This window comes from Salmo trutta, chromosome 4 (assembly GCF_901001165.1).
Source record: "Salmo trutta chromosome 4, fSalTru1.1, whole genome shotgun sequence".
In the NCBI taxonomy this organism is placed as follows: Eukaryota; Metazoa; Chordata; class Actinopteri; order Salmoniformes; family Salmonidae; genus Salmo; species Salmo trutta.
Window position 1 is genome coordinate 48,845,256 of NC_042960.1, and position 26,900 is coordinate 48,872,155.

Here is a 26,900-nt window from a genome sequence, read left to right on the forward strand (position 1 = left end):
ATAAAGATGTTATGGTGTAGTGACATTCAAGAGACAAATATTGTTTTATGTTTGCGTGAATATTTGTGTTGTTTTGCACACTTTTAGTAGGAACAGAGGCGGTTTAAATGGAGAGAATGAGGTGGTGTAAAGGAAAGAGGGAAGGAGGGAGAGAGGGAGGGAGGGAGGGAGGAATGAGAAAGAGAGATTGGTTTTCATGCCTTGTAGTCAGCGGGCCTGTAAATCTCACAGGAGTGGTCCGGAAGACAGCAGAAAGTTGACAGTCATCCATCACTTCTGACAATTCCAGTGCACTGTAGTGGCTTGACGGGGGACCCCGAGCAAAAATACTGCAAGAGTTAGGCCTAGAGAGAACTGCTAGACTAAGCAAATTAACTCTGCCATGTTAAAAGCAGCAGGAACATCAGTTGGGTCTGAATTAGGTTAGCAGGAGAATGGTGTCTGTACAGGCTGTTATTAGTTCTAGCCTGGCCATATGAAGTGAGTGAACCTGTTGGACTGGCAACTCTTCTAAATCATACAGGAGGGAATCATAGAGGGGAAAGGCTTCAGTGGGAGAAAAAATTTGCCAGGTCTCCTCTAGAGACCAGAGATTATACTTAATATTTAGAGCACGGGCATTTCTCCTGAGAAGGCGAATATATTAAATAATGGGCTGTCAGTATGCATCGCTCTGCTCTTTACTTGTGTGGATAGTGGAGAAGACATGTTTGACAGAGGAGGGTTGCGTGAGCACAGAGATACAGTACTCTGTGGTGCATGGACATCAATATTCTTCATATTTATCTGGTTGTGTATTTATCCATCTGAAAATTCAGCAGGAAATAAATGAAGACCAGACTAATAAAGAGAGCTGCGTGTTCACAGCATGCGCCAAAGCTCACTGCTGTCAACACTGTCAATTAAACTGTAGGTGGTGGAGTCTTCATATTTGAAGGAGTGTGGCAAGCTGACCATGAGAACACACAGACAAAAACAATCAATTGAACAAATATAAAGTATGCATACATAATAACACTATATATAAGTATCTACAATAGCCCACATATGGCATACAGTACGTAAAGCTGCAATATGTAACTTTTTTGGGCGACCCAACCAAATTCACATAGACATGTGAGTTATAGATCTGTCATTCTCATTGAAATCAAATCTAAGAAGTGGTAGATCGGTTCAATGTGCACTATTTCTATGCTTCCCAAACTTAAGTAAGACGCAAAAACGAAACTTAAGTTTCGTTTTTGCGTCTTACTTTCGGTTTTGTACACCAGCTTCAAACAAGCTGAAAATAGAATATTTTCGGTTATTGAAAATAATATATTTCACAGCGGTTTAGATGGTACAATGTTTCTCCAAAAAATTGCTTGTTTTGTCACATATTGTATACTGAAATTTGAATTTTTAGAATTTTTGCAACGAGGGAATGATGGAGCGATATCTACAATGGCACCTTTAATTACCGGTATATGCAGAATATTAGCAAAGGTCATCGAAATTGTTAAAAGGTTATAAAAAACTATTCTAATAAATGTAACAGTTGGACAATGGATGAAATTACTTCAAACTTTTAGAATTTTTGAAATCCATCAGATAATTACTGAATTATAGCACATAAAACATTTTACTGGCACGGACAAATAATGAATGGAGTTCAGGTATTCAATTTATTTTCAAATTTCACTTTTTCTTTTCTTAGAATGCACTCATATCAACTCAGCAAAAAAAGAAACGTCCTCTCACTGTCAACTGCGTTTATTTTCAGAAAACTTAACATGTGTAAATATTTGTATGAACATTACAAGATTCAACAACTGAGACATAAACTGAACAAGTTACACAGACATGTGACTAACAGAAATGGAATAATGTGTCCCTGAACAAAGAGGGGGGGGTCAAAATCAAACTCAGAGAGTCGAACTCAGAGAGTATTATTGACTCTCTTTGTCTGACCTACACTGTCTGGAGGGTATTGTGCTTGACTGTCAGTCACTCAAAAGAAAGGCCTAATTAAAATGATTTAAATCGTACATTGCCATCCAATGGAGTACTTCCTGATTCTCTGGTGGAATACTAGATACCGATACAAGGTCCCGCGGCTGCTTTAATGGATTGTCACCGTTTCCTGCAATCTGATAGCTCTGAAACATACATCTTTTGGGGGGAGGGAGAAGGAAATGAAAAGCTAAACATTTTGTCCCTGCCCATCAGGTATTCACATCAATAAGTAGGTATCTGAGATGCCAGAGGACATTTCAAAACAATTCAATACCCCAAAAAACAACATCCTTTTTTTGTTTTGTCCATATGAGGCTCAGGTGGCGACAGGAAGACAACGGGGGATGCCCGACAGTGTAATAGTTTTAACCTGAGGTCAGTGTCAGGCCTCCAACCTGAGCTGACATTGGAAGCGTGTGAGCAACCTGTCAGGTTGTCCATAGCAAAGAGCTCTCCTGCTCCTGCTAATCTCCCACAGTAGCCAACCCTGTAGCTCTGCATCTTGAACTCATGGCCACTTTATGGTCAAGCAGCTGTAATGAAGGGAGGTTAACCAAAAGTCATGATTGTGTGGCATTAGACAGGGCTTTCACTTCTGTGGCCAATGGAGTAACGCCTTGGGATTGCAGTGATCTGACTGTGTGAATCCACAAAGGCATACCCTGCAATACTAAAAGTGTGAAATGAAACCCTTTGCCGTATCTTTAGGTTGTTGGTCAAGTAGGGACTGTGGCTGGCGCCCCTGCTTTTCCCCTCTGTATTCCTGTCTGCCGTGGCGTCAGGGCTGTGTCAGTCACTTTACTGTGAATCTGTTGGCCTGGTTGTGATGTTTTGCCAGCGATCTAGTGATCAAAGCCTGCTGGAGAGGAACAGGTAGGCTGCCATGAACAATAAGCCTGGGTGTCTGTGATGGCTAAGGGGCTCTCTGCTGTGTACTGTGAGCCAGACAGACACCGCTCCACTGGTTCTACAGTCCGTTCTGTGTTCCACAGAGGGCAATGGGTCACTTCCTGTTCACTCCCTGCACCACTTAACCCTACTTAGTACCCATGACACTCTGCTGATTTTCAATGTAAACAAAAGTGGCTACCATTCAACTCTGAATCATGTACCATGATCTCTCAACTTGTACTTCTAGCTAGCTAGATCACGTTGTTATTTTTCCCCAGAATTTGTTCCACGGGTAGAGGGATTGCATTGTCCGTATAGGCTACCACCCCATTTAGAATAATCTCTTTAATATCTCAGTGTTGTTTTCCCAGGAACTGGGCTCACTGTGAATCAAAAGACAGAATTTGCCCCCAAAATGCGTTTGACATGGAGCTATTTCAGTGTGGAGCCTGCCCTGGTCTGGGTTATCTGTGCCTGGGAGCTCTCTGACGGCCCGTCAGGAAGCTGTGTCCCTCTAGAAGTCAGACGGGAGGTGAGGGCCACACACCCTTCACATTCACTATCCTGCTGCCTGTCTCTGCTGCTTAGGGTCAACACATTGGAGCTAGATCAAAACATTCACATATGTAAGAGATGGTACTCAAAGTAGAATTTCTGGTTTTCTATTATTTTTACGTTATTTCACCAGAGGTTTCGCCAAAGGCAGAACTCTTTAACGAATGACACTGTTAGCAGTTGATGTTATTCTTCAATAACACAGACCCCAAAGCAAATCAGGGGGAGAAAAATTGATTTATTCAAAGAGAACAAATCATAGTTGTTATGCTGGAAAGTGGATGGTAGATGTTCATTCTTCCCTGTTCTTATGATGTAGTTTATACCCAAGCCTAGCCTGTTGTTGACCAATTAGAATTCCTTGCAATAAAATTGGGCCAATGAACAAAAACCAAGTATCCCGTTTCAGGCTCAATGTGTAGACAATTTGGACCAATGACAACTTACCACATGTAGCTAAGAGTCCAATCTGGAACCCCTACACAGATTCTAAACAGACTTTGAACTGAAAAACAACCCGTGTCCCTGACCCTTTAATCTTCAGTTCCCCAGAAAAACAACCATTTCCATTGATCGTTAATTCCCTGTGTTGTGTATTTATCTTAGAATATTCTTACACTCCCCTTAGGCCATTTAAAAAATAAATATACTTAAAATATATTTTTAGAAAACATAGACAGTATAAAAAACATTAGCTGTAAGCATAAAATCATTTACATTAAACACCTTGCATTTCTATAAAACACAAAGGGCATATTTTACTTGCAATTGCAATAAGAAATAGATTTCAAACAAAGTTATATAAAATAGGTATTAACAGGTGTGATGATGATGACCCTTCCTGTATTAGGAGGAAACTCACAAAATAAATAATTTCAAACTTTCAGTTGTCTGCAAGACAATAATATTAAATGGTCCTATTGGCAAGGTAATCATTCACAGAGTTCTTTAAGAGTGACCAGCTGTTCCACACCGCTATCAGTCCCACAGTGATAACTATTAGAGAGTATGTTCTGACAGCCTGCCGGTAGTGAGGAATTCTTCTTCCGTTCCACTGGTTGATAAGGACATCTCTAATGAACACTTCACCAGCGATCTTGTATCGTTTCAGGTACAGGCCTTGAGTCAGGAGATATTGCTGCAGCTTCAGATGGTAGATTCTCATAACCTGTAACAGAGGAAAAAAAGTGAAAGTAAACAGTGGACATTTCACCTAGATATCTCAAATATGATGACTGCTGTGTACAACCTAGAAGCTTATCAGGTTCTGATCGGCTTACTATGCTTCTTCACCCGAGATCAGCCCCGATTGCTAATCAATCAGTTATTTATTCTCCAGGCCCCGCTTTGTCATCAAAATGGATAACCTTGCAATGAGTGACATGTATCCATTGTGATTTGCCCTGGTCTTTCACTGCTGACCTCGTTATGAGCAAAACTTGGCATTCCCATTTTGGCCCTAATGTGTCTGTTACATTTTTTTTACCATCACCCACTGTCCTGGCACTCCGTCATATCCTCCCTCAGGAGTTATTCCCGAATCAGGATTTTGGCTGTGTGTTGTGCAGTTCCTTTCTTAGTAGGGTAGGCTTCAATCCATCGTGAGAAACGATCAATAAAGACCAGCATATCTTTCTGTCCTTTACATTTGGGGAGCGTGATGTAGTCAAGCTGTAGATGTCTGAAGGGTCCTGGTGGGGCAGGTGCTCGTCTTTCACTTGTGTTGTTTTCCATACAAATGTTGCAATTCACCATGACAGCCTCAGGCTCTTTCCTCACACCAGGATTCCGCTATTTCCCCACGAAACCATAAATGATATTGTCCACACCAATGTGTCCCAAAGAGTGGATCTGTGTCACCAAGTAGGGTAAGAGTGCATTTGGCCCTACACATCTGAGGTTGTATTTCCACACACCTTCTGGACTGAGTTTGCACACTGCATTCATCCATTCCCAGACTTCGTCGTTTGGTGCATTGCTTTGCATGTCTCTGTGTTGCAATGTATCCAAGGTGTATTTCCTAAACGGTTTAGGTGACAGAGGCATTCTCTGTCAGCCAGGTCATTACCTTTACTCTCGTCTGTAAAATGTTTCCATGTGCTTTCATTTTCAAAATTGCAACTTGTGCAGGCAACTGGAGAGCATTCAGTAGAGCCATCACTTCTGGACCATTCTTCACAGGAGCTCCCAATGATGTCATGAATCCTCCGTTTTTCCATATTTTATCAAAATCGTGGGTACTGCCGAAAGCATACTTGAATCTGTGTAGACATTAACTGTTTTTTCTTCAGCCTGTTTGCATGCTTCTGTCAAAGCCACCAATTCTGCCACCTGTGCTGATGTTCCTAACGTGCCTGTCACTATCACATTGTCTATTGTAGTAACTGCCCAAGCTGCCTTCCTCTCACCCCCCTCCATAATGCTTGAACCGTCTGTGTATAAGATATATTCCGGGTTTTCCAACATATGACTTTTAGTTAACCCATCAGAGAGCTGATCCAAAACCAACTCATAACAGTCGTGTTCAAGTAATGTGGTATCTGGAGGAAGCATCAGAGTAGCTGGATTAGATGGTGTGCCACGTTGTATGATGTTAGGAGCCTCCAACACCGTCGACCACTTGTTCCAACGAGCAGATGTGACCTGTGCAGCTCGATTCATTGTTAAGAGTATGAACAGCATGTGGACACTTGATGGTAAGATGTTGGTTGAGAACAAGCGATGCCACCATCCCAACCCCACATCATCCAGTTTCTTCTAATAGAAGCCTACAGGTTTCTGAAAATCACCATGGTCTTGTGTCAGCACTGAGGTCATGTAGCCATCTTTTTCAGCCACACGGTTGGCCTGAGTCCGGAATGCCCAAAGCCAGCACTGATGACAACGCTAGTTTAAGACAAAAACCTCTTTCTGTTCTACCGTGAAGGCTACAGGGTCTTTTGAATCGGGGTCTCCCTTGAGGAGGTTGTTAAAGCTATAAACCTTTTCTTCAAATACGCCATGTTCATGGTTGTTCAAACAAAGGCTAACAACTGTAACCCATCATAAGGATGTAGATTATAGAGTTTTTTATATCGCATTAAATGGTCCCATGTTTTCATACCCACATCTCGTGAATGCTTCAAAGTCTTTGACCATTCATCCAACTGTTTTGGAGATGCTGATTTGTGTGTGATTACTGTAACTGGGGGATTATCTTTACTTCCTTTAATGGCCTGTGTTCTGGTTGGCCAAAGATGTCACTGAGACACCTGGTTTGGCCTTCGTTCTGGCAGTGACGGGACATAGTGTAATGAATACTCAGGGAGAAAAAATTGTAGATTCACACGCAGAACGTGGAAGATGTTTATTAAGCAGGAATCTTGGTCACAGGCAGGCAATGGTCAAACACAGGTAGGCAGTCAAAAACAAACAATACCTCACAACCATACAAAACAGAAAGAACTGAACTAAATAGGGACCAGGTGAGAAACAAAGACAGGTGAAATCAATGAACAAAAATGAAAGACAGGGCTACGTTCCAGAAAACAAAGAAAAAGAACACAAGGTTGACTAAGAAAAGAAAAGCAGAACCTTACAGTACCCCCCCCCCCCCCAAGGGAGGCTCCTGATGACCCAACAGCACCGGAGGGTGGAGTGGGTGGGGGAGCAGACACCTACCTCGGGGGCGAGGCACGGCAGGCTGGTTCGACGAGGTCATGGACTGACCCGACGTTCTGCGTCGAGGCTGATGTCCAGTGGGTCTGTCCGGGGGTCAACCCTGAGGTCGGGGAGTGGGACGATCCGGACGGTTATGGTGAAATGCCTAAATCATCTCTGGGACGAGGATGTCTTGGTCGGGGACCAGTCTTCAGGCCCATAACCTTCCCAGTCCACTAGGTAGTGGATGCGACCTCTCAGACGTTTGGAATCAAGGATGGCCCATATGGTGTAGGCAGGTTCCCCTCCGACGTCCAACGGTGGGGGCACATTGCGGGTAGAGACTGGAGGATGGAGGATTTTATACTGATGGGGTAACTGGAGGCGGTACGGGACAGGGTTGATGCGGTGGGTTATCTTTAAGGGACCAATGAAGCAAGGACAGATCTTTTTGTGGGGGGAGGCGGAGCCGGATGTCTCTGGTAGAGAGCCACACATGCTGTTTGGGGTGAAAGAGTGGCGTAGGTCGGCGGCGTCTGTCTGCAAAGCGTTTCTGGGTATTAGAGGCTTCCTGCAGATGCCGGTGAGCGGTCTCCCATACCCGCTTACTACACCGGTACCAGTCGTCGACAGCTAGGACAGTACCAGGCTCCGCCTCCCAGGGAAACATGGGGGGTTGGTAACCAAGGACACACTGAAACGGAGTAAGGCGGAGGGATGAGTGCATGAGTGAGTTCTGAGCGTATTCGGCCCAGGCCATATACTGACTCCAGTCGTGTGGAGAGGCAGAACATTGTTGGCGGAGGTAGTTCCCTATTTCTTGGTTCAGACGTTCCGTCTGCCCGTTGGTCTGGGGGTGGTACCCGGAGGAGAGGCTGAAGGTCACAGAAGGCTCGCCACACCCAGGAGACAAACTGGGGCCAACGGTCAGAGACAATGTCCTCCGGAATCCCATACAGATGGAACACCTGCTGGAACATACACTCCGCCAATTCCATTGCATTCAGTAAATGAGGAAGAGGTACCAGACGACACATTTTTGAAAAAGGTCTACTATGACAAGGATGATGGTGTTACCAGAGGATTCAGGAAGGTCTGTGATGAAGTCAACAGATATGTGGGACCAGGGTCTGTGAGGGATTGGCAAAGGTTGAAGCTTTCCGGAAGGGAGATGAGAGTACTGGACAGGAGAGTACATAATCCCTTAGGTCGAATGCCAGTGAGGACCACCAGAACTTCCGGGCAAGAAGTTTGGTGGTTCGTGTAATGCCCAGATGTCCTGACCCCAAGGATGTGTGACCCCATTGCATCAGTTGGTGTCTAAGCTGCTGGTACGTAACTCTTCCCAGCTGGTGTCTCAGGAGGAGCCGGGTCTGAGGTTGGGGCTTCTTGTATGGCAGAGTGAACCACCCACTGTACCGGTCCCATAATGCAAGAGGAAGGAAGAATGGGTGTAGGGTCTGAATTACTGGTCAGAAGGTCAAACTGGCGGGAGAGAGCATCAGCTTTTACGTTTTTCTTTCCAGGGATGTAAGTAACATGAAAATGGTATATTCCAGATTATGATGATCTGTTAGGACGAGAAAGGGATGTTGTGCACCCTCCAACCAGTGGTGCCACTCCTCGAGGGCCAGCTTGATGGCGAGGAGTTCCCCACATCGTAATTCCTCTCAGTGGGGGATAACGTCCTGGAGAACAAGGCACAGAGATGTGATTCGCGAGGTGTTTCCACCTGCTGAGAGAGTATGGCTCCTACTCTTACTTCGGAGGCATCCACCTCCAGGGTGAAAGGAAGGGTCGGATCCGGTTGGCGAAGAACAGGAGCTGAGGTGAAGAGGCGTTTCAAGTTGTTGAATGCAGTCAGGGCGGCATCAGTCTGTTGAAGGGTCCGGGTCTTTTGGCTGGTAAGGGCAGAGAGGGGAGTGGCAGTAGAACTGAAGTTCCAAATTAACCCTCGATAGAAGTCGGAGAACCCAATGTAACGGAGTTCCTTAACGGTGGTGGGTTTGGGCCAGTTACTGACGGTGGTGACTTTTTTCTCATCCATGCTGACCCCTCCAGGTGTCAGTACGAAGCCGAGGAAGTTTACCGAGGTTACATGGAAGGCACTCTTTTCAGTCTTCACATAAAGGTTATGGTCAAGGAGTCATTGAAGAACCTTTTGCACATGCTGTATGTGTTCTTTCAGGGAGTAGGAGTAAATCAGGATGTCATCAATGTAGACGATGAGAAAGCGGTTGATCATATCCTGGAAAACCTCGCTCATAAAGGATTGGAAGACGGCGAGGGCGTTCGTAAGACCGTAGGGCATGACCAGGTATTTGTAGTGCCCTCGAGCGGTGATAAAGGCCGTCTTCCATTCGTCACCTTCACGTATACGAACAAGGTTAAATGCACTTCGCAGGTCAAGTTTAGTATAGATGTTGGCGCGGCCCACTTGTTCAAGGGTCGCTGGGATCAGAGGAAGAGGGAAACGGTTCTTGACTGTGACGTCATTCAGGGAACGATAATCAATACATGGACGGAGACCACCGTCCTTTTTTCCAACAAAGAAGAAGCTGGATGCAGCTGAGGAAGAAGGACGAATGAAACGGTTTGAGTGTTTCATCAATGTAGTTCTCCTTGGCCCCATTTTTCTGGATAGATAGGGCCCTTCGGTGAGACACTCCAGGGAGTAAGTCAATAGCACAGTCTCCTGGGCGATGTGGTGGCAGTGTGGAGGCCTTGATTTTGCTGAAGACATTGCTGTACTGGGTGTATTCAGATGGTTTGGTGGGTGGCACTGCCGAGGCTGAGTCCTCAATGGTGGTGGCTCTGCAGGGTAGGCTGAGACAACTGGTGAAGCAGGTAGAAGACCAGGACAGTAGTTCAGCTTGTTGCCACAAGATGACAGGGTCGTGACGACAAAGCCAGGGGTGTCCGAGTACGAGTGGCTGTTGGGGGATGAGAGTTCCATGAGTTGAATGCTTTCTGTGTGGAAGACGCCAATCTGGAGGGTGATGCTCTGTGTCAGGTGCGTGATGAAGCCTGTGCCCAATGGCTGCCTGTCCAGGGTGTTAATCATTAAGGGAGGGGTGACAGGTGTTAGATCAATGTCAAGCTCTTGTACTAGCTGGTGATCGATAAAATGACCTGCTGCTCCCGAATCTATCAAGCCTTCTACGTACTTGGTAACCCCCTTCACTGTTATCAATACTGGGACAGAGAATTGCTTCTGTGAGATATTTAGAAATAAGGACACGCCTACCTGCATGGCAGCGGGGGCACCATTCTCATCTCTCCGTGGGGGGCGAATAGGGCAATGGCTGAGTAGATGATCTTTCCCTCCACAGTATAGGCAGAGCCCTTCTTGGATCCGCTTTTGACATTCGATATATGGGAGAGGAGCATGGCCCAACGCATGGGCTCTGGAAGACTCGGACGGGATGACGGAATCATGGAAAGAGGTTTCGGGTTCCTGGGTGGCAGAGTTCTTTGGCGGTCGGCGATGAGGTGGTTGATGGAGTTATGAATGTATTGATTTAAATCCTGAAGGTCACCTCTACAGGCCATCTCTGCCTGAAGTTCCCTGTTGAGCCCTCTACGGTAGATGGTAAGTAAAGCAGCCTCATTCCATTCACTCCCTGCAGCAATAGTGCGGAACTCGAGGGCATACTCGGCAGCTGAATTGCATCCTTGTTGAAGTTCTATGAGGAGGTCTCCTATAGGACGACCGGAGGGAGAGTAATTGAATACCTCTTTGAAGAGGGTGTGGAAATGGGCCTCGGATCCGAGTTCTGTGCTGTTGGCAGTCCATATGGCGCTGGCCCAATCCAGGGCTTTGCCTGTGAGTAGGGACACGACAAAATCCACCCGGCTCTTGTCAGTAGCGAAGTTAGTGGGGTTGTGCTCGATGTATTTCCTGCATTGCATCAGAAATCGCTGACATTTCCCAGGTGGTGAACCGTCATATTTTCCAGGCATGGGTATGAACAAAGGAGGGCTATTCATTACGATACCTGGTATCGGAGGAGTAGGGATAGGCTGGCGGAGAAGATGCCAAATTTCCACCATAAGCTCCTCTTGCTGGGTTACGCGCCACTGTAGCTCCGCTGAATCCATTCCGTTTTTAGGTGAGGTATTCTGTAATGAATACTCAGGGAGAAAAAGGTGTAGATTCACGCAGAGAGCATGGCAGATGTTTATTAAGCCTTTGCAGAAGGCAGGAATCGTGGTCGCAGGCAATGGTCAAACACAGGTAGGCAGTCAAAAACAAACAAAACCTCACAACCTTACAAAGAGAAAGAACTGAACTAAATAGGGAGCTGATGAGACCAGGTGAGAAACGAACACAGGTGAAGTCATTGAACAAAAATGAAAGACAGGGCTACTTTCCAGAACACAAAGAAACAGGGCTACGTTCAGAACACAAGGTTCACTAAGAAAAGAAAAGCAGAACCTTACACATAAAAGGGTTTGACATGCTTCATGGAGATGACAGCTCAGACAGCCTGGATGTTAATCTGTTCTAACTGTTCTATGTGGAATTACATTTCCAGGAAACCGTTCATCGCACTATAGGGAAACAGGCACCCAAATTGGTCCTGGGCGTAGGTAGAGTTATAACAAGAGCACCCAACCACCAGCCAGTCAGCCTGCGTGTGATGAGATGAGCTTAAGATAGAAAGACTCCAATTTACCTCCTCACTCGTCCTCACCTCAATCTCCCAATTTGACTCGATGATGATGCTGTCAGTAGTGTGCCAACGGTCGCTGGAGAGCGCCACTGCTCATGGTAACTAACACAGCTAACGCATCCAGAAGTGAGAAGCAGCAACAGTAGCAGCAGTGTTGGATGTGGAAAGGTGAATGTGTGCATAAGCACAGACAGGAAATCAGGGCTAGTGATGATGTGCCATTATAAAGGACAGGGACACATATGAGCTATGATGGTTACATGTGAGAGGCTCGGTGTCAGGGAAGTGGACGATGAATGATGAAATTGGAAGCTGAATGATGACCCTCAGTTGTAGATCTGTCACACTCATGCCACTTCTATTCCCTGTTAAAGCCCTCATGCAGTCTTTTTAATTACATTTTTAAATGATCACTTTATGTCTAATAAATCCCTGTTTGTGAATATAACGTATATATATATATATAATATCATATATTTTTAAATAATCTTTTTCAGTGAACCTCCTTGGGCCACGGAAATGCTCAGTCTGATCGTGTGGGTTCTCACATCCCTGATTAGCTGATGGGATGGTCTAAAGCCCACCCCCTTACCCCTTAAAAACATAATTTATTTTAAGGGCACATGGTATTCAACCTGTCATTTGGAACTGGTGTTGGACCCTGAAAGCGACAAACTTCCACAGGTTTGTAGGCTGCTTTGTCTTGTCATCAAAACAAAAGGCATACATAATGCATCTTAATTTGCTATATCATTGTTGTACAGTTTTCAATAGGTCACCAGAAGAGCCCGTTTGCATGGTGGCCCATCCTGGCCTATATCCTGTCTGCCATCTATTCATTGCAGAATCCTGGCACCATCCCTATGGTGAAGCATGGTGGTGGCAGCATCATGCTGTGGGGATGTTTTTCAGAGGCAGGGACTGGGAGACTAGTCAGGATCAAGGCAAAGATGAACAGAGCAAAGTACAGAGAGATCCTTGATGAAAGCCTGCTCCAGAGCGCTCATGACCTCAGACTGGGGTAAAGGTTCACCTTCCAACAGGACAATGACCCTAAGCACACAGCCAAGACAACGCAGGAATGGCTTCGGGACAAGTCTCCGAATGTTCTGTAGTGGCCCAGCCAGAGCCTGGACTTGAACCCGATCAAACATATCTGGAGAGACCTGAAAATAGCTGTGCAGCGACGCTCCCCATCCAACCAGACAGAGATTGAGAGGATCTGCAGAGAGGATCTTGGTGCGCCAAATTTGTATCATCATACCCAAGAAGACTCGAGGCTGTAATCGCTGCCAAAGTTGCCTCAACAAAGTACTGAGTAAAGGGTCTGAATACTTATGTAAATGTGTTATTTCAGTTTTTTATTTGTAATAAATTTACAAACACTTCTAGAAAACAGTTTTTGCTTTGTGCTTTGTCATGATGGGGTATTGTGTGTAGATTGATGAGGGAATAAAACGATTTAATCAATAGAATGAGGCTGTAACGTAACAAAATGTAGAAAGAGTAAAGGGGTCTGAATACTTTCCAAATGCACTGTAGTGCAGCAACAGAGTAGTCATCGATGGTATAAAGTACAAAAAAACTGTGGTTTTATTTACATTGTCTTCACCAGCTTTCTCCACCACTGACATTACTATACACAACTATCATTTCATCCTGTGACAGGAAAAGTGGATGAGTTAGTATTTCACACTTATTGTGCACACACAATTATACTTAGCTTGTCAACAAGAACTTGCTTGGAATAATTTGTTGTGATGGTTGGGGTGAACATCTACCGGAGAATAGATCTCCAAGAGGGTGGTTGATGACGACTGCCCCAACACACACTACAAATGTGTTTTAAAATAGTCATACACTCAATCACAGAGAGACCCGTAGACCCTACCCATTGATGAGTCCTACTAAGCAGTTATAGGGCATGGTTCAACCACTACACCCTCAGAAAAATATATATAACTTTTGTCCCCATAGCAGAACATTCTTGGATCTATATGTTACTATTTTTACAGTACATGTAGTGGCTAAACCATGCCCAATCAAATCAAATTGTATTTGTCACATGCGCCGAATACAACCGCTTTGGCGCTTTGCCGTTTGATGGTTCATCGGAAGGGTGTAGCGGGGTTTCTTGTAAGCGTCTGGATTAATGTCCAGCTCCTTGAAAGCGGCACCTCTAGCCTTTAGCTCAGTGCGAATGTTGCCTGTAATACATGTCTTCTGGTTGGGATATGTACGTACGGTCACTGTGGGGACGGCATCGTCGATTCACTTATTAATGAAGCCGGTGACGGATGAGGTATACTCCTCAATGCCATCGGATGAATCCCGGAACATATTCCAGTCTGTGCTAGCGAAACAGTCCTGTAGGTTAGCATCCACTTCATCGGACCACTTCCGTATTGACCACGTCATTGGTACTTCCTGTTTGAGTTTTTGCTTATAAGCAGGAATTAGGAGGATAGAGTTATGGTCAGATTTACCAAATGGAGGATGAGAGAGCTTTGTACACGTCTCTGTGTGTGGAGTAACACGTATTAAAGCCCCCGGCCACTAGAAGCGCCGCCTCTGGATGAGCATTTTCTTGTTTGCTTATGGGTTTATACAGGTCGTTGAGTGTGGTCTTAGTGCCAGCATCAGTTTGTGGTGGTAAAATAGACAGCTACTAAGAATATTGATGAAACTCTCTTGGTAAATAGTGTGGTCTACAGTTCATAGTGAGACATTCTAACTCAGGCGAACAAAACCTCAAAACCTCTTTGATATTAGAGATCATACACCAGCTGTTGTTGACAAAGAGACACACACCACCCCTGCTGATCCTACCTGAGGCTGCTGTTCTGTCTTGTCGATGCACAAAAAATACAGTTAACCCAGTTAACTGTATTTTATCCATGTCCTTGTTCAGCCACGACTCAGTGAAACATAGGATATAAACAGTTTTTAATGTCCCGTTGATAGGATAGTCTTGAACGGAGCTCATCCAGTTTGATAGACTTAGTAGAATTTGTCAATGGACAGGGGCTACTCATCTGTCTGCGAGTGGCTGTATGACCAATAGAAGACATATCCAGGTGTCTGGCCAATAGGAGCTTTGTCAGTTGGTGGTGCTGCAGCCTGCGTAGTCCATCACATCTACCAGGACTTCCAGGATGCCCAGGGATCCCATCCTGGATGGATTTGGGAACTTGTCTGCAGAAAGAAATGGACAGACAAACAAAATATGACCTGCAATACGTCAGAACAACTTTCATATCCATACCATAATTTGCTAGATTGAAACTGAATATTCACTGCCTTCTTACATCTTATTTTCTGTTTATAGAATGTGGTGACATAATTTAGTTTGTATTGGTAAGTGGTAACCTGTCACACCCTGATCAGTTTCACCTGTCCTCGTTATTGTTTCCACACCCTCCAGGTGACACTTGTTTTCCTCTGTGTATTTATCCCTGTGTTTCCTGTCTCTTTGCGTTAGTTCGTCTTGTATGTTTCCAAGTCAGTTTTCTGGTTCTTCTGCTTTTTGCATTTTCCTTTTTCCTAGTCCTCCTGGTTTTGACCCTTGCCTCTTTCTGGACCTTGTCAGTGTTAGAATGTTGGCCAGAAGTCAAGCCCTTCCTAACTGTATTTTCAAAGACTAGGCCTGTTTGTGCGATATGCAGAATTGCATTGACCCTGTGCCATTTATGAAAGGGGATTATCCAACTGAGAACAATTCTACCTACATTATGTCACACTGCCCCTCATTTTTTGACATTTCAATTGTTTTGTCATTTAGCAGACACTCTTATCTAGAGAAACTTACAGGAGCATTTAGGGTGGTGCTTTGCTCAAAGGAACATTGCCAGATTTTTCACCTAGTCGGCATGGGGATTCAAACCAGCAACCTTTCAGTTACTGGCCCAGTGCTCTTAACCGCTAGGCTACCTCCCACACATCAAAGGACTGCATGGGGAGGCCTAATCAAACAGAGGCCTGCCACATGCAACGCCTGCACCCACTACCACAACCCAGTCCAAAACATATGCATAGTGGAGGGGTCAAGGCTGGGAAAAGGGAAAGACAGTGTTTAATCTTCTACTGAACCTGTATTGTTTCTGGAGGATCCCTGACTGAATAGCAAGGGTTTCCTATGCAATTACAGAGGTGTGACGAACGGCCAGAGGGCCCTGCTTTACACACTTAATTGCTGTGTGCGAGCAAGAAGGTGTCCTTTATTAAAGTTTGTGTGAAACTGAGTGAACTGTCAAGATACAGCAGGCTACTGGCATTACACAAATATTCAGCAGGCTACTGACATTACACATCTGGCTAAGAGATTACTGTAGCTCTGCTGGAATCACTTTCATAGATAACTTTGACGCCTTCTGGAAACAGAATGACGGAGTCCATCCAAATCATCTTGGCTCCTGGACTCTATCCACGCTTTCCAAGGCTGCATTGAAACAATGACTTATCAATGACCCAAGACCAGCTCAGTTAATCCCTACCACTGTGACAATGAGTCATCATAATGCTGCATCAAATGTACATTATCCTAGGGGCGTTGGCAGACACAATGTAAGTAACTTATGTCCCCCTAATTTCCCTGAATACCTCTGTTGATCCTACAGCTATTGTATGCAGTAATCACAGTAATCACAGTAATCATGAGCCAATGAACCAGAGTTACACTGTTAGCACTGAGGCGGTGTGCCCTAGTAGGAAGACCACTTTGTGCAGCTCACCTTGCACTATCAGCTCCAATATAAATAACATGAGCAAGTCTAATTCTGATAAGCTTCCCAGTAAAGCATTAAAAACTGTCACACCCTGATCAATTTCACCTGTCTCCACCCCCTCCAAGTGTCGCTTGTTTTCCCCAGTGTATTTATCCCTGTGTTTCCTGTCTCTCTGTGCCAGTTTGTCTTGTATGTTTCCAAGTCAACCAGCATTTTTCCCGTTCTCCTGCTTTTTGCATTCTCCTTTTTCTAGTCCTCCCGGTTTTGACCCTTGCCTGTTTCTGGACTTTGTACACGCCTGCCTGACCATTCTTCCTGCCTTGACCACGAGCCTGTCTGCCACTCTGTACCTCCTGGACTCTGATCTGGTTTTGACCTTTTTGCCTGTCCACGACCATTCTCTTGCCTACCCCTTTTGGATTAATAAACATTGTAAGACACCAACCATCTGCCTCCTGTGTCTGCATCTGGGTCTCGCCTTGTGGCATGATAGTAACCCAATCAACAGCTAATGTAAACTTTTTTTATTTGGGGCTATGATAGTCTATTACAAATCAGTCTGACTGTACTTTGATAGTATGCCAGTCTGAAGGAAGTATGGTTTGAAGTCACTGAAATTATTCAGAAAGGTATTGGAAAGGGATCATAAGATCACCAGGCAATAATGTTCTGTGTAGAAAATAACATAATTGACATTGCTTTCACTGATGTGGTGCTAGTCTGATTATGCCTGGTCCTGTCCACGCTCTGTTCTAACAAGTCCTGCGCAGCTTGTGTGCATCGTATTTGTGTTCCTGCAAATTTTATCTTTCAGGAATGGGCTCATAACAGCTTATAGCTTCAACTGTTCAAAAGTTAGAGACATATTTGCAGGAGAAAACAGAAACCACCCTGTTTATCACAACCGCATTTAGGCTATCAGAGGTTACGCACGTAACCATAGTTTTATGAACTTAGTGACACATTTTTATTTTACCCAGAGCTTCTCTTACGACCCCTTTTCAAATTAGGTGAGCAAATTCGGCGAGCCAGTCGGGTTGCCTCCCACAACTTTGCAGCATAAAACTTCCAGACTGTACTTTCCCTAGGTTGGGAGGTTAGCTACTAAGGACACTAACGTGACATACAGTACATTTACTTTGCCTTTAGAAAGTATTCACACCCCTTGTTGTTACAAAGTGGGATTAAAATTGATTTAATTGTATTTTTTTTGTCAACGATCTACACAAAATACTCTAACATTTGTAAAAAATAAACGAAAATTATGCTGAACAAACATATTAACGCAACATGTAAAGTGTTGGTCACATGTTTCATGAGCTGAAATAAAAGATCCCAGAAATTTTCCATACGCACAAAAAGCTTATTTCTCACAAAATGTTGTGCACAAATTGGTTTACTTCCCTGTTAGTGAGCATTTCTCCTTTGCCAAGATAATCTATCATTGATCATTACACAGGTTCAGCTTGTGCTGGGGACAGTAAAAGGCCACTCTAAAATGTGCAGTTTTGTCACACAACACAATGCCACAGATGTCTCAAGTTTTGAGGGAGAGTGCAATAGGTATGCTGACTGCAGGAATGTCCGTCAGAGCTGTTGCCATATAATTTAATGTTAATTTCTCTACCATAAGCCGCCTCCAATGTCGTTTATAGAATTTGGCAGTACGTCCAACCAGCCTCACAACCGCAGACCACGTGTAACCACGCCAGCCTCCACTTCAGGCTTCTTCACCTGCGGGATCATCTGAGACCAGCCAACCGGACATCTGATTAAACTGAATAGTATTTCTGTCTGTAATTCTGCCCTTTTTTGGGAGAAAAATCATTCTGATTGGCTGGGCCTAGCTGCACCCCTGCCCAGTAATGTGAAATCCATAGATAAGGCCCTGATGAATTAATTTCAATTGACTTATTTCCTTATATGAAGTGTAACTCAGAAAAATCATTGAAATTGTTCCATGTTGTGTTTATATTTTTGTTCAGTATACACTGGAGTTGCTTACCAAGACGACATGAAATGATAGTGATCAACAACCAACTTGACAGAGCTTGAAGAATTGTAAAAAGAATAATGTTGAAATACTGTACAATCCATGTGTGCAAAGCTCTTAGAGACTTACCCAGAATGACTCACAGCTGTAATCGCTGCCAAAGGTCATTCTAACATGTATTGACTCAGGGGGATGAATACTCATCTAATCAAATCAAATCAAATTGTATTGGTCACATACACATGGAAAGCAGATGTTAATGCGAGTGTAACAGTGTAGGTTCCGTCCCTCTCTTCGCCCCAACCCGGGCTCGAACCAGGGACCCTTGCACACATCAACAACTGACACCCACCGAAGCAACGTTACCCATAGCGCCACAAGAGCCGCGGCACTTGCGACGCAAGGGGAAACCCTACTTCAAGTCTCAGAGCGAGTGACGTCACTGATTGAAACGCTATTAGCGCGCACCACCGCTAACTAACTAGCCATTTCACATCGGTTACACTCACCCCCCCTTTGACCTCCTCCTTTTCCGCAGCAACCAATGATCCGGGTCACGGCACCAATGTAACAGTGTAGGTTCCGTCCCTCTCTTCGCCCCAACCCGGGCTCGAACCAGGGACCCTTGCACACATCAACAACTGACACCCACCGAAGCAACGTTACCCATCGCGCCACAAGAGCCGCGGCCCTTGCGACGCAAGGGGAAACCCTACTTCAAGTCTCAGAGCGAGTGACGTCACTGATTGAAACGCTATTAGCGCGCACCACCGCTAACTAACTAGCCATTTGTAGCGAAATGCTTGTGCTTCTAGTTCCGACCATGCAGTAATATCTAGCAAGTAATCTAACAATTTCACAACAACTACCTTTTACATACAAGTGCAAAGGAATGAATAAGATTTTGTACATCTAAATATATGGATGAGCGATGGCCGAACGGCATAGGTGATATGGTCCTTGACTAGTCTCTCAAGGCACTTCATGATGACGGAAGTGAGTGCTACAGGGCGATAGTCGTTTAGCTCAGTTACCTTAGCGTTCTTCTTCAAGATATACAGTGAGTGCACAAAACATTAGGAACACCTTCCTAATTTTGAGTTGCACCCCCTTTTGCCCTCAGAAAATCCACAATTCATTTGGGGGATGGGCACTACAAGGTGTCGAAAGCATTCCACAGGGATGGTTGCCCATGTTTACTCCAATGGTTCCCACAGTTGTGTGAAGTTGGTCGGATGTCCTTTGGGTGGTGGGCCATTCTTGATGTACATGGGAAACTTGAGCATGAAAAACCCAGCAGCATTGCAGTTCTTGTCACACTCAAACTGCCTGACACCTACTACCATACCCTGTTCAAAAGACACTTAAATATTTTTTCTTGCCCACTCACCCTCTGAATGGCACACATCTACACTGATTGAAGTGAATTTAACATCAATAAGTGACCATAGCTTTCACCTGGATTCACCTGGTCAGTCTGTCTTGGAAAGAGCAGCTATACTTAGTGTATTAGTGTTTTATACTGAACAAAAATATAAACGCAACATGTAAAGTGTTTGTCCCATGATCTGAAATAAAAGAAGCCATCTATCTATCTATCTATCTATCTATCTATCTATCTATCTATCTATCTATCTATCTATCTATCTATCTATCTATCTATCTGTTAGCTTGAAAATATGACGAGTGGTACTCAGTGATGTGTTGTGTTGGATTTGCCCCAAACATAAGGCTTTGTACCCAGGACATAAGGTTAATTTCCACATTTTTTGCAGTTTTACTTTAGTGTCTTATTGCAAGCAGGATGCATGTTTTGGAAAATGTGTATTCTGTACAGGCTTCCTTCTTTTCACTCTGTCACTTAGGTTAGTATTGTGGAGTAACTACAATGTTGTTTATCCATCCTCAGTTTTCTCCTGTCACAGCCATTCAACTCTGTAACTGTTTTAAAGTCACCATTACTCCCAAGTGGCGCAGCGGTGTAAGGCACTGCATCTTAGTGCTAGAGGCAAATCCAGGCTGTATCACAACTGGCCGTGATTGGGAGTCCCATAGTGCGGCGCACAATTGACCCAGCTTCGTCCAGATTTGGCCGGTGTAGGCCGTCATTGTAAATAAGACTTTGTTTTTTACTGACTTGCCTAGTTAAATAAAGGTTAAATAAAAATGTAAAAATGTATACATAAAATGGCCTCATGGTAAAATCCCTGAATGGTTTCCTTCCTCCATGGCAACTGATTTAGGAAGGACGCCTGTATCTTTGTTGTGACTTTGTGTATTGATAAACCATCTAAAGTTATTAATAACTTGGAAAAACCTCCCTGATCTTTATGGTTGAATCTGTGTTTGAAATTCACTACTCAACTGAGGGACCTCACAGATAATTGTATGTGTGGGGTACAGAGATGAGGTAGTCATTCAAAAATCATGTTCAACACTATTATTGCACACAGAGTCCATGCAACTTATTACGTAACTTGTTAAGCAAGCCTTGACCCCTGAACTTATTTAGGCTTGCCCTAACAAAGGGGTTGAATAATTATTGACCCAAGACATATCAACTATTAATTTTTTATTAATTTTTCTCCAATTCAAAAAACATGATTCCACTTTGTCAATTAGGTTAGTATTGTTGAGTAACTACAATGTTGTTGACTTAAATATTTGTGTCTTTTGAGTAATGATTTAGTCTTGTTTTTGTAAAAATAACAAAAACATTTGGCCATTTTAGCCTACTAAATACCCTTTCATTTTTATCACATTTTAGTCATGTCACATTTGTAACCTATAGTAAACAAGCATACATCATTGACTTCCATGTGCACAAACATACATAGCCTTGTCCTACTAACATATTTTTCTGCGTAACATCCTATTCTCTTCCCAACAGCAGAAATATGACAAACATGTACATTATTGGGACAGTGAAGAATTTTCTCTTCTTTTGGCTCTATACTCCAAAAGGTTGCATTTTAAATTAAAGACTGACTATGAGGTTAAAGTGCACACTGTCAGCTTTAATGTGAGGGTATTTTAGCACGCAATGTCTACATCAAGCTTGTGACGCTCCAAATTTGTTGAATGCATTTGCCGGTTTGTTTTGGTTGTGTTTCAGATTATTTTGTGCCTAATTGAAATGAATGGTAAATAATGTATAATGCAGTCACTTTTATTGTAAAAAAATAAATATACTCTACCGTTCAAGTTTGTGGTCACTTAGAAATGTCCTTGTTTTTGAAAGAAAAACACATTTTTTTGTCCATTAAAATAACATCAAATTTATCAGAAATACAGTGTAGCCATTGTTAATGTTGTAAATGACTGTTGTAGCTGGAAACAGCTGATTTTGGGGGGAATATCTACATAGTCATACAGAGGCCCATTATCAGCAACCATCACTCCTGTGTTCCAGTGGCATGTTGTGTTAGCTAATTCAAGTTTATCATTTTAAAAGGCTAATTGATCATTAGGAAACCCTTTTGAAATTATGTAAGTACAGCTGAAAACTGTTGTCCTGATTAAAGAAGCAATACAACTGGCCTTTTTAGACTAGTTGAGTATCTGGAGCATCAGCATTTGTGGGTTTGGTTACAGGCTCAAAATGGCCAGAACATGGAACTCGTCAGTCTATTCTTGTTCTGAGAAATGAAGGCTTTTCCATGTGAGAAATTGCCAAGAAACTGAAGATCTCATGCAACGCTGTGCACTACTCCCTTCACAGAACAGCGCAAACTGTCTCTAACCAGAATAGAAAGAGGAGTGGGAGGCCACGGTGCACAGCTGAGCAAGAGGACAAGTACATTTAGAGTGTCTAGTTTGAGAAACAGACCCCTCACAAGTCCTCAACTGGCAACTTCAATAAATAGTACCCGCAAAACACCAGTCTCATAGTCAACAGTGAAGAGGCGACTCCGGGATGCTGGCCTTCTAGGGAGAGTTCCTCTATCCAGTGTCTGTCTTCTTTTGTCCATCTTAATCTTTACTTTTTATTGGCCAGTCTGAGATATGGCTTTTTCTTTGCAGTCACCCTTTGCCACCCTTTGCCTTGATGACAGCTTTGCACACTCTTGGAATTCTCTCAACCAGCTTCACCTGGAATGCTTTTCCAACAGTCTTGAAGGAGTTCCCACATATGCTGAGCACCTGTTGGCTGCTTTTCCTTCACTCTGCGGTCCAACACATCCCAAACCATCTCAATTGGGTTGAGGTCGGGTGATTGTGGAGTCCAGGTCATCTGATGCAGCACCATCCCTCTCCTTCTTGGTCAAATAGCCCTTACACAGTCTGGAGATGTGTTTTCGGTCATTGTTCTGTTGAAAAACAAATGAGAGTCCCACTAAGCGCAAACCAGATGGCATTGCATATCGCTGCAGAATGCTGTGGTACCCATGCTGGTTCAGTGTGCCTTGAATTCTAAGTAAATCACTGACAGTGTCACCAACAAAGCACCCCCACACAATCACACCACCATCTCCATGCTTCACGGTGGGAACCAAAGGACAGATTTCCACCGGTTTAAAGTCCATTGCTCATGTTTCTTGGCCCAAGCAAGTCTCTTCTTCTTATTGGTTTCCTTTAGTAGTGGTTTCTTTGCTGCAATTCGATCATGAAGGCCTGATTCACACAGTCTGCGCTGAACAGTGGATGTTGAGATGTGTCTGTTACATGAACTGTGAAGCATGTATTTCGGCTGCAATCTGAGGTGCAGTTAACTCTAATGAACTTATCCTCTGCATCAGAGGTAACTCTGGGTCTTTGTTTCCTGTGGCGGTCCTCATGAGAGCCAGTTTCACCATAGCGCTTGATGGTTTTTGTGACTGCGCTTAAAGAAACTTTCAAAGTTCTTGAAATTTTCCGGATTGACTGACCTTCATGTCTTAAAGTAATGCTGGACTGTCGTTTATCTTGGCTTATTTTTACCATAATATGGGCTTGGTCTTTTACCAAATAGGGCTATCTTCTGTATACCACCCCTACCTTGTCACAACACAACTGATTGGCTCAAACGCATTAAGAAGGAAAGAAATTCCCCAAATTAACTTTTAACAAGGCACACCTGTTAATTGAAATGCATTCCAGGTGACTACTTCATGAAGCTGTTTGAGAGAATACCAAGAGTATGCAAAGCTGTCATCAAGGAAAAGGGTGGCTACTTTGAAGAATCTCAAATGTCAAATATATTTTGATTTGTTCAACACTTTTTTGCTTACTACATGATTCCAAATGTGTTATTTCATAGTTTTGATGTCTTCACTATTATTCTACTGTCACGTTCGCTATCTTCGAACTCCCTGTCGTAGATCAACCAAGGCGCAGCGTGCTTGTAATTCCACATACTTTATTAGAATAAACCGAACAAAACAATAAACAGGGAAAGAATGTGACACAACTGAGGCGCATACAAAACACACACAGAAATAATAATTACCCACAAACACAGGTGGGGAAAAGGCTGCCTAAGTATGATTCCCAATCAGAGACAACGATAGACAGCTGCCTCTGATTGGAAACCATACTCGGTCAAAACAAAGAAATACAATGACATAGAATGCCCACCCCATATCACACCCTGACCTAACCAAACAGAGAAAAACGTCTCTCTCAGGCCAGGGCGTGACATTCTGCAATGCAGAAAAAAGTACAAATAAAGAAAAACCCTTGAATGAGTAGGTGTGTCCAAACTTTTGACTGGTATTGTATATATAATATGTTTCTTAACATTTCTACATTATTGTGGATGCTACCATGATTACGGATAATCCTGAATCAATTGTGAATGAACTTACAGACGCACCAATATCATAGCCCCCCAAAAATGCTAACCTCACGTTATTGTGATGGTGAGAGGTTATATGATATTTGTGTGTCTGTAACTTTCTTACTCATCGTTATTCACGATTCATTCAGGTGTTTAGAAACATATTATATATATTTTTTGTCAAATCAGACGAAGTGATTGTTCTGATGGAAGACAGTGCAAAGAAACAATTGCTGCCTTACAGACAGCTAATGCACAATCTCTCTTGCTTTTGGCCGTGAATCCCTAGTTACCTCTCCTGTGCATGTCATCCATTTGACCGGGCGGGATAGTTGGAGGGGATGAATTGTCATTGGTCTATTACAATCAGACCACCAGGTGACGTTATGTGGTGGCCAACAACACCTACTTTGCCTTGTCTTAACAGAAGTACAGAGACTGTTGCAGCCTGCCTGCCTTGGTGGAGTATAGAGCTCCACCTTGGCGTTAAAGAAGCTTAACAAATAGATTACAGGTATGAGACACAGCCACTAAATAAGACAATCTGAATTGGTGAAAAAGAAGAAAGAGGACCAATGTAAGTCAGAAAATGAGGATGTATTTGCCTGAGGAAAAGCTGAAAGTAGGCTGGCAACAGATGTGCAGGGCAGTAAAGTTTAATTGAAATGCCAGCAGCGATGGTCTTATCTCCACGGTACAGGAGCCTGCTGCCAGTCAGAACATCAGTTAAATGTCATTTTACCTAAGTCTGAATCAGCCTGCCACAATCCCTGCTCCTGTGATGGCAAGGCAGGAGGGGGAGGAGGAGCGGGATTTGTAATAGGATTTCAGTAGCACCCAGTTCACTTCCACCACCTGGACTAAGTTGGTAATTTGATATGGTCCATCAATAGGATTCATTTACTGTACAATGATAATATTATTGTCATTATTTATATATTTATTCATCTCTCCCCCTCCATATTTCTTCCCCTGATCCTAATCAGAATCCTGGTGGAGGAGTGGGACCCAGTGCATTTCCTGGGACAGTAGGACATATTCCTCACCTAGCCATGAATTAATGTTTTAAAGCCAAGCTGGCCCCATGGTAGCCTGTCTGTTTCAGCATGATCATCTGCTAGGCCAACGTTTCACCACGCTATCTGTTGACAGAGATGGCTAGTTTTTTTTCTCTACTTTATAGTGTGTTGTGCTATCATGTGTTGAAGCACACCTTCTTATCTCTATTCAGGCATAATAATCAGTCATTATATACAATTGACTGTGTTGTGTTGACATCATGAACTTTCCTCCTTTTCTCATTTATTGCTCCATTTCTGATATTTCTACCCTTTCCATTTCATCCCCTTTTTCTTGTTCACAAATTCTACCAATCTAATGGAATGTTCACATTTTTCTTTCAGAGGGTGATTTTCAACATTGTCAACTTCAGCAAGACCAAGAGCCTGTACAGGGATGGCATGTCTCCAGTGGTGAAGTCTACCAGCCGGCCTAAATGGTACAGTCACAGTTTAAAGAAAACTAAAACAAAAAGCACTTCACTTAATGCGATAGAAGGGACTGTCCTATCTTTATGATGAAAGCTTAAACCCAAACGTTAACTGAGGTTTTACTTTAAACCTGAAACCTTCATGTTTATTATGATAGGAGAACCTACATGTAGTCAACCTCAGGCCATAACAGATCGATCCAGCAAAACTGTCAGAGTCATCTAACAGGTGCATAAAGGGGCTGTTGATCTCACGCAACACGTCTATACCAATGAAGTTGAGGGTAGATTTGTAGATGTTCTATTTGTCCAAAGTACTACTTGCTTGTGGATTATTTACTTGTCCTCTAATTTCTCTGGAACTATCTGTTCAACCTGTACGTCATTAATTTTCCAGACCTTAAAAATAGGGTGTTTGAAGTTGTGAGATTGGAGATGTTGCTAGAGATGTTCTGTTTCCATGACAGCGATGGCCTGGTAGTTTGATGGACAGTGATAGGGATGTTGATTAGATAATTAGAACTGAGGCGAGAGCAGCTGCATACATAACACTTTGTTGTAGACGTGGACCTACGTAGGTTTCATTTTCTCCTGTAACTGAAAACTGTCCTCTGTGTCACACTAATATGTGTCAAATGTAAGACCCCTTTACCAGCTATATTAAGTATTTCCACAGACCTGCTTAGTCATAATGTACCTATTCATCTCTAACTCAACATGTTACTTTATCTGTGATCATGTATAGTTTTGCATCATTCTTTTAAAATCCATTGATTTGTGGGTCGTTCTACGAAGTGAGTGCCTTTTGCGACCTTATGCTATTTTTTGTAGACATTGTGCACAAATATAGAATTTTATAAGCCTTTTATATTAAATGAAGTGCCCTTTAATATATAGATCACATGGGACATTCAATAAAATGCCAAAATTCAGCATTTTGACATGGCCCCTGTGCATCCTCTATGAATTCTAGGAAGATTTTAACCCAATTCAAATCAAATTTTATTGGTCACGTAAAATTCAGTGATCAATAAACAGTGCAGTAATACCTAACAATACAAAACAATACACACAAATCCCAAAAATGTAAAGAAAGGAATTTAGAAATATCTGGACGAGCAATGTCAGAGTCGGGAATATAAATATACAGTGCATTCGGAAGGTATTCAGACCCCTTGAC

General features: G+C 43.3%; 1 protein-coding gene across 1 annotated transcript in view; it reads left to right on the forward strand.

Annotated features, from left to right (window-relative positions):
- Positions 1 to 26,900, forward strand: part of LOC115192503 (cytosolic carboxypeptidase 6) — a 460,539-nt gene that overhangs the window by 187,345 nt on the left and 246,294 nt on the right. The window contains exon 4 of the mRNA XM_029751097.1: positions 25,635 to 25,729. Within this exon, the coding sequence (XP_029606957.1) occupies positions 25,635 to 25,729 (95 nt within the window). The remainder of the gene's footprint in view (positions 1 to 25,634; positions 25,730 to 26,900) is intronic.